The sequence below is a fragment of the Ananas comosus genome, linkage group 10 (assembly GCF_001540865.1).
Source record: "Ananas comosus cultivar F153 linkage group 10, ASM154086v1, whole genome shotgun sequence".
NCBI lineage: Eukaryota > Viridiplantae > Streptophyta > Magnoliopsida > Poales > Bromeliaceae > Ananas > Ananas comosus.
In genome coordinates, this window is record NC_033630.1 from 3,915,537 (window position 1) to 3,924,001 (window position 8,465).

Here is an 8,465-nt window from a genome sequence, read left to right on the forward strand (position 1 = left end):
AGTGGCTCAATATATATCTATATATAGGTATAGATATCATGGTGCATAGATAAACTTTAATTAGTTGCACTAATATTATTTAATACATTGGAGATTAAAGAATCACCAATTATTAAAATAAAATTAACTTTATAATACATTGCTTCCTTGTTCAATAATTAAGAAAAAAGAAAAAAAAAACACCCACATCATTAATTACATGGCTAAATGGGATGCTTTAAAGTGGGTCAATTGCTAATGAGATCTCTGGTTTTCAAACTGTAAGATCGGTGGCAATTTAATCCACAAACTTTAATTAGTTATAATTTTTGGCTCGAACTTTCAGAATTATCGTAAGCAAGTTCTACAACCCAAATTAGTCGACTAAATATTAATTATATATTGGTAATTAAGAGCGATGTAATAGTATTGTGATTGACGATACGCCAATATATAATATGGCGTATCACTTTTGCGTTAGTCAACTACCAACCAACTGCAGTAAACAGTGGGGTTCATTTTTCTCCTATTCTTTTCCAATCATTTTAATCAATATTGTATGATGTTAAAATTGATCAATACATGCCATATGTAACCTCAGTAGAGAATTTTGTGAGCTCTTTAGAGGGGGGAGGAGTATTCCTTTTTCCATAGTAGAGACAAATAGGTTTCTCCACACTACCACAGTTCTCTAACCCACCATTTGGGCTCATTGTAGATGGCATTTTGCACCTGCAATTTTGATTTTGATGCCACCCCAAATCCCTGCACATGTTTAGGTCTACTACTTATACGGGTTTGGGTCGATTTTGGGTTATCCATTTTGAAATGCAGGCCCGTTTTTTCAGGTAGGTTTCGGGTTTGATCCTCAGCCCCCTTTCAATCCGATTAGGATCCTTTGCGTTACAAGATCGGCTGTTGACGTTCCGGTTTGGATCAGATGGACGGCCCGGGTTAATGGATCGGACTGATGGTTAAAATGGATTGATGGACTTAGTCGGGTTTCGGCGACCCACCCATCAACCCGAAATTTTCGGGTGAGCCATGGGCCACCCGTGACCAACGGGGTTTGGTTTCGGGTCACCAGACCCTCGCCCTTTACCCGAAACAAGTTGGGTCGGTTTCGGGCTGATCCATGTACGTAAATTTTCTCGTGTCCAATCAAATCCGAAACCGACCCGACCCATCTCAACGTGACAATAAGAACTAGCCCTGTCGAAAACACTATTGACAATTTGATCTCCAAACTTTAATTCATTATACTTTGTTATTCAATTTTTAAAAAAATTACTAATAATTAAATCCAACAACCTAATTTAATTAATTAAATATTAATATATTACTAATTAATAATATAACAGTATTACGATTAATGATAGGGTAATAATTTACAAAGTCCACGCCAGAAATTGCAACTATAAAAGTTTGGATTGCAACTATAAAAGTTGGAAAACCAAAACATCCCAACAGAGGACCAAAAGTGTAATTTAGCCTCAGTAAAATTATTCATATAAAAAATTACACTCAGTAAAATTATTCATATAAAATTTAAAGTTTTACCATATCTACCGATTTGAGGCGAAAAAAAAAAAACCATAATTTCTTCATAATAAATCAACTTACACATAGGATCTAATTCTGTGCACAAAATTTAATAGGGTACCGGAAAATTCCGGCTAATGCATCATTAACTAATATCCACTATTAATCCGGCTAGAGCTACTATCCTATTAATAGGATAGGAGCACTTGTCCTATCAAATTGTTTTCGATGATCGAGATTCCGAATCGATGATCGGAGCTGTTGAAGTTGATCTAGAGTATTTGAAATATCTAGAAACTAAATTTTATAAATTTTAAAAATTATTTACATGGTGATCAAAGTATTGTAAAATCGACAATTTTTAACAGCCTATATGAGCCGTTTGCTTGTTTAACGGTGTAGAGCAATCCAAATTGCTTAAATTTTTGATAGAAAATTTTTTATGCTATTTAGATAATATTTGATAACTCTGATTATGAATTGAGAAAGTCTAACCTCTATTTTAAGAAAGTTATTCATTTACGACCGTTCATTTTTAACTCTTAAGATGAACTTGATAATGATTTTTAAATATTACAAAATTTAGTTTCTAAACATTTCTAATTGTGTAGATCAATTTCAACGGTGCCGATTATCAATTTGAAGTTCTGATCAATCAAAACAACTTGATAGGACAATGGCTCCAATCCTATTAATAGGATAGTAGCCCTACAACAATAAATTTCCCTAATCCTTTTGCCAAAATGAACAGTATAAAAGGGGCCTAAAGGCAGTAACAATACCATATTGAGCAGTTGCAATATTAACATTTGATGACATATTACATCAATGAACTTGAAAAAGGGGGAAAAAACAAATAATAATGAGAGCAATAACAACCCAAATGCCAAAGTGATTTATCATATCTCAAGGAAAATAAATAAATAAATAAATGAGAGCAAGTGTTTTACGCAGTTGCGGACGTCTTTTCATACTTTCCATCATCGACAACACAACTCTTGAATAAACCAAGAAAGAGAGGGAGATGATACTGCACAAGATATTCATGCATACGAGCACAACTTAAAAATAGGAACAAAGCTTTCACTCAAAACTGTAGTACAATCTAAAAAGGCAAAGTATCAGAGAAGAAACCTATTACAGTCTAAGGAAATCCAATATTATAATTTAAGTTCGACAAATGACAAATATATGGATGGCATGCTAACTGATGCTATACAAGAAAACCCAGATGATTGAGTGCTCAAAACCTCATTAGATAGTTGATATTTTAATCATCCATACCTACACCAGAATTCTCCACATCAAGTTCTCCCATCCCTGTATCTTCCTCCTCTTCGCTGCCCGCATCTCCATCAACCTCCTCGTTGGCCGTCCGGAGCTTGGCCATGTGTTCCGCGAGTAGCTTGTCATCCCGTTCACTCACCTATAGATCCATCAATCCAAAGTTTCGATTAGCGAAAAGGCATATACCGATAGCATAGGAAAATTTTATTGCAAGTTCAATAAAAAATACTTTAAAAAACATGTTTTTTGGTTCTGCAAAATTAACACCTTTTTTTTTCCTACTTCCAGCTGAAAAATTTTTTGGTGGGCCAAAATGAGTAATTTTTTATGCATATGTTTATTACAAGGGGCATAGCATATATTTAAGACCAAGGTTTTAAGTGCCCGTCGGCACGGGCCGTATCCACAGTTCCGTACCGTGCCAACAAGATACCGGCACGATATAGACCCCATGCCGATGGCACAGCTCAAAACCCTCTATTCTTTAGTAAGTAATTTTCTCAATAAATTCAAAAGATGTGATAAAAAGATATAATAAATAATTAGAATATTTTGTTGCTAAAAAAATAAATATTTTATGCTATTATGTGTCGGCACACAAGAATTTTTTTGACCGGCACGTATCAGTACGGCTCGGCACGTACCGTGCCATGCCGACAAGTTTCCGGCACGGCCCCGTGCCACGGCACTTAAATCCTTGTTTAAGACTATAGAGGTAGTTCTCTGTTCACAAATTAAAACCAAAAAGCGGGTCTAAGTTGCAAAATCAAATTTAAGTTGACATAGTTGCAGAAGCCCCAAATCACAAAAGATGGGTTAGTTCTGATCAGAGTCCAGAAAGGAAGATTTGATATCTCTCAAACTAATTCTTTTTCAGACAAGCACATTAAAGCAGCATACTCTGCACCATTATTGTTTTGTTTTTGTTTCTTCATATTTTGCTCATAATATGCCATCTTGTTTAATCTTTGTTAAAAAAAAAAAAAAAACAAAACAGAATGGCATCTGTTTCCTGATTCTGAACAGAGGGCTGAGCTGGGGGAGCTGTATCTTGCGTCAGGTAAATGATTGTCAAACAAAATTACAAAAAGTCATCCAGGCTTCTTGCTACCGTAGTTTTGCAAAAGAAACTATAAAACAGAACCTGTTCTAAAAGATACAGAATAGGAAATAAAACTTACAGCTCTTGGTGCTTCCTTCACTGTAAGTTTCCCCTTGTGGCGTTCTATCTCTTCCGTACAAACCTTTATTGCATAATTGAGAATTGATATACCTTGCTCCTGTGCAGAGCAGATGGCATAAAAGAATTTTGGTAGGCATACAAAGGAAACAATAGTTATGACTCAGACTGCCATCTGCATGTATCCAGCAAGAGGTTTTTTCTTTTTTCTTCTCAACAAAATATCCGATGTATTCATCAATCAGATGAGCATATTGTAATACCATTTCATTATGAGAAGTTTAAAAAATATAATGAAACAAAGGGTGTAGGTCATTCACTCCACGATATAACACCAAAGAATCACAATTTCAAACTTCGTTTGCAAGAGAAATTCATGCGAGTTTCATCATTCATTATCATTAGATGATAAATAGAGATTCCCACGAACCTTGTCAAGAGTTTGTGTTGTGAGAACATAGAGAGGAGGAGCAACAAGTTTAATCTTCACAGGGCAATCGTCGGTCCCAGCAGCTTCTGCTTTCTTCATAGCTTCCTAAAATGCGATTGATTGGTCAAGTGCAAGCTCCTTCTCAGAGAATAGTTTATCACAGAAGAAGAACATTTTCTAAAGAGCAAAAAGCAGCAATTTAAGTATAATCATGAAAAACAGATCAGCAGAACTGCGCTTATATCATGGCATAAAATGAACACTCTGCAACCTTAATGTGGAGAACACCATCAAACTGAAAGCATTTCATCTCAACATCAGCACGTATCTTTAATGGCTGTGGCGTCATCCTCCTCCTGATATTCTTCACCAGGGCATCCTTTACCTCTGGGGTCACTGCAGGAACAACCTTAGTCACCTGCACAGCATCCAAATTTTAAGCATACAAGAATCGCAAAAACATAAAGGAAGAGAAAAAAAAAAAGTTACGGCTAACCCAGCATCACCTCTTGCCCATCAGGACTGACTTCCTTCACCTCCCGCGTGAGGGAATCAAGAACCGAATCGGGATCTGACACTATCAACTTGAATGCCTATAGAGATGCCACAATATGCCATAATTGTGAAATTGTACAAACATCCAACAAAGAATTTGAGTTCAAAACGTACGGAACTTACCTGAATTATGACCCATTTTGATCCAAATACCTATCCTTTAAAAGTTTTGATTCTACTGTCTAACCTTTTAGCTCATTTGATTCGAGCCGTTTGGGCTCTTCCATTTCAGAATATGAAATGCATTGCTTATTTCCATAGGCTTGATTAGAATATCTAATGTGATTCAGGTGACTACATTTCCATTAAAGCAAGTGATTTGCCCAAATTTGTAACTAAAGAGCAGCTCAAATCAAACAAAATCGAAAGATTTAGTACCAAAATCAAAACTTATAGACATTAGATAATCGGATCTAAACAAAACATAAGTTCCATACATTATTTTATCAATTTAAGCAGAAAAGAGTTAGGAAAAAGAGGGATTTTTAATTCAACAAAAATAGGAATGAAATTAGGATCGGATCAGAAGAGGGAAAAAGGAGTATTTGCGTCGGCCTCAAAGACGTGTGACCGAATTAAAACAGAAATTCAAGTTCTGTGCCTTAATTGAGACAAACTAAAGTCTGGTGATATAAACAAATTTTCATTTCAAGTTTCGTGACCAATAGTGTAATATACCCAAAAATTAAGCAGAAAAAGTTTTTAAAAAAGTATTTTTTTTGTTTAATTACCTCAGAAAAAGAAAATTAAATTAGGACCGGATCAGAGAAAGAAAAAGGGAGGGTTTAATGTGAACCTCAAAGGAGTGTGACCTAACTAAGACGGAAATTGAAGTTCAGTGCCCTAATTGATATAAATTGAAGTTCCGTGATCTAGACAAAATATTATTTTGCCCAAAAGTTAAGCTAGGAAAAAAAACAGCTTTTTGCATTTAGTAAACCCAAAAAAGGGTATTAAATTAGGATCGGATCAGAGGAGGGAAAAGGGAGGGTCTTGTATGGACCTTGAAGGTAATTAGAACAGAAATTGAAGCTCTGCATCTAGATTGAGACAAATTAAATTTCGATGATCTAAACGTATTGAAGTTTAGTGCCCAATTGTGCAATGTACCCAAAAATTAAGCAGAAAAGGTTGAAAAAAAACAGTTTTTTTTTTCTCATTTTGATAACCCCTAAAAAAGGGAATTATAATTAGAATCGAATCAAAGAAGGGGAAGGGAGGGTTTTGCATGGACCTCGAAGGAGTGAGTGTGACCTAATTAAAACAGAATTGAATCTCTGTGCCTTAATTGATATAAATCAAAGTTCGGTGATCTAAATAAAATTTTATTTGCCAAAATTAAGCAGAAAAAGTTGAAAAAAAAAAAAGAGTTTTTTAAAAAAAATTTAATAGCCCAAAAAAAGGGGGGGAATTAAGATTAGCATCGGATCAGAGGAGGGAAAAGGGAGGGTTTCGCTTGGACCTCGAAGGCGTGGCCGTACTTGCGGTAGAGAGGCCACCCGATGTGGAGGTAGAGGTCCTCGAGGTCGAGGTCGAGGGTCTCGGCGACGTGGCGCATGATGGAGTGGACGAGCTTGCTCTTGTTGTAGCGCTCCTCGCAGGCGAGGGCGTCCTCCTCGGAGACGCGGCGCTTGGAGAGGTCGATGTAGCCCTTGTCGCGGTCGACGCGGATGACGATGGCGGGCTCCTGGCGCCCGACCTTGATGAGGGCGGAGACGGAGCGGATGCGGCGGCGCGAGAGCTCGGAGAAGAGGATCATCCCCTCGATGTTGTTGTACTCGAGGAGCGAGACGTAGGCGCCCATGTCCGCGATGTTCTTCACCTGGATCATCACCGCCATGTCCACCTCCGGGTACTTGGCCTCGTACATGCGGCACTCCAGGTTAGGCATGGCTCCCTCCTCACCACACCTTCCTCCTCCTCCTCCTCCTCCTCCTTCTCCTTCCTAGGGTTTTCGCTTCGGGGCGGAGTTCTAGGGTTAGGGCTAGGGTTTCGTCGGAGGCGGAGAAACGTTCGTTTCCTTTCGGGGAAAAAGAAGACGATCGTTACTGAGTGAAGACTCCGGGTAATATGTATCGAGAACCCTCTACTATAAGATATATTGAAATGACTTCTCAACTTTAAATTTTGAGTTATTTCTATTATATGTAGTCCGGCTGCATATATATATTATTATTAATAATTAATAATATATAAACAGGAGTCCCACTACTGTACTCTTTTATATATTTATATATAGAAGTGAGCTATAATAATTTTAGAATTATCACTCCTTTGGTGCTATTAGGTTTTTAGCCCTTGGATTTACTTCTTGATTACTAATAGCCTTTGGATCAAATACTATTCCACCTACTACCACCTACCACAATCATCTCAACCTTACATCCATCCATCCAATCTCAAAAGCACCACCTTCATGGTGCTTTTGAGAGTATTCTAGCTCAACTCTATATATATATATATATAGTCCGGCTACTATCCTATTAATAGGATAAGGGCACTTGTTCTATCGAGTCGTTTTGAATGATCGGAACTTCAAATTAATAATCGGCACCGTTGAAATTGATCTACATAATTAGAAATGTTTAGAAACCAAATTTTATAATATTTAAAAATCATTATCAAGTTCATCTTAAGAGTTAAAAAATGAACGGTCATAAATGAATAATCTTTTTAAAATAGAGGTTAAATTTTCTCAATTCATAATCAGAATTATCAAACATTATCTAAATAGTATAAAGAATTTTCTATCAAAAATTTAAGCAATTTGGATTGCTCTACACCGTTAAACAAGCAAACTGCTCATATAGGCCGTCAAAAATTGTCGATTTTACGACACTTTGATCACCATGTAAATAATTTTTAAAATTTATGAAATTTAGTTTCTAGATATTTCAAATACGCTAGATCAACTTCAACGGCTCCGATCATCGATTCGGAATCTCTATCATCAAGAACCATTTGATGGGACAAGTGCTACTATCCTATTAATAGGATAGTAGCCATAGCCTATATATATATATATATATATATATATATAGAGTTTTGCTAGAATACTATCAGTAGTAAACAAGCCGTTTTACTACCTATTTGTTTTCGATGATAGAACTTCCAAATTGACGATCGGCTCCGTTGAATATGATCTATACCACTTGAAGTGTTTAAAAATCAAATTTTAAATCTTTTTGACGTCATTTGCCTAATGATCAAAGGGTTTCAAAATTTGTAATTTTAATGGTCGATAAGAGGCGTTTTCTCGTTTAACGGCGTAAACATATCCAAATCAATTGAATTTTTGTTAGAAAATTCTTTAAACTATTTAAAACAAGATCTATACTCTTGATCTTGATTATAAGACTCCTATCATCATTTTTTAAAGAATATTCATTTTCAGCCATTCATTTATCTGTTCACTTGATGGATAAAAAAACAATATCGAAAGTGTGTGAAATTTGATTTCTAGGTAGTTTAAATGGTTTAGATCATATTTAA

General features: G+C 36.0%; 1 protein-coding gene across 1 annotated transcript; it reads right to left on the minus strand.

Annotated features, from left to right (window-relative positions):
* LOC109715955 (eukaryotic translation initiation factor 2 subunit alpha homolog) lies at positions 2,646 to 6,980 on the minus strand. Its single transcript, XM_020241203.1, has 6 exons — positions 6,436 to 6,980; positions 4,925 to 5,011; positions 4,690 to 4,836; positions 4,419 to 4,523; positions 3,990 to 4,088; positions 2,646 to 2,947 (listed from the first exon to the last, which is right to left on the minus strand). Exons 1-6 carry the CDS (start codon positions 6,862 to 6,864, stop codon positions 2,792 to 2,794), a joined length of 1,023 nt encoding a protein of 340 aa, XP_020096792.1. The 5' UTR covers positions 6,865 to 6,980; the 3' UTR covers positions 2,646 to 2,791.

Excerpts from the sequence above, each read along its gene's own strand:
- LOC109715955 (XM_020241203.1), bottom strand. The coding sequence starts at position 6,864 with ATGCCTAACCTGGAGTGCCGCATGTACGAGGCCAAGTACCCGGAGGTG. Across the intron at positions 4,837-4,924 it reads TCAGTCCTGATGGGCAAGAG|GTGACTAAGGTTGTTCCTGC; the intron begins GTGATGCTGGGT and ends GATGCTGTGCAG. Across the intron at positions 4,524-4,689 it reads ATGGTGTTCTCCACATTAAG|GAAGCTATGAAGAAAGCAGA; the intron begins GTTGCAGAGTGT and ends ATCGCATTTTAG.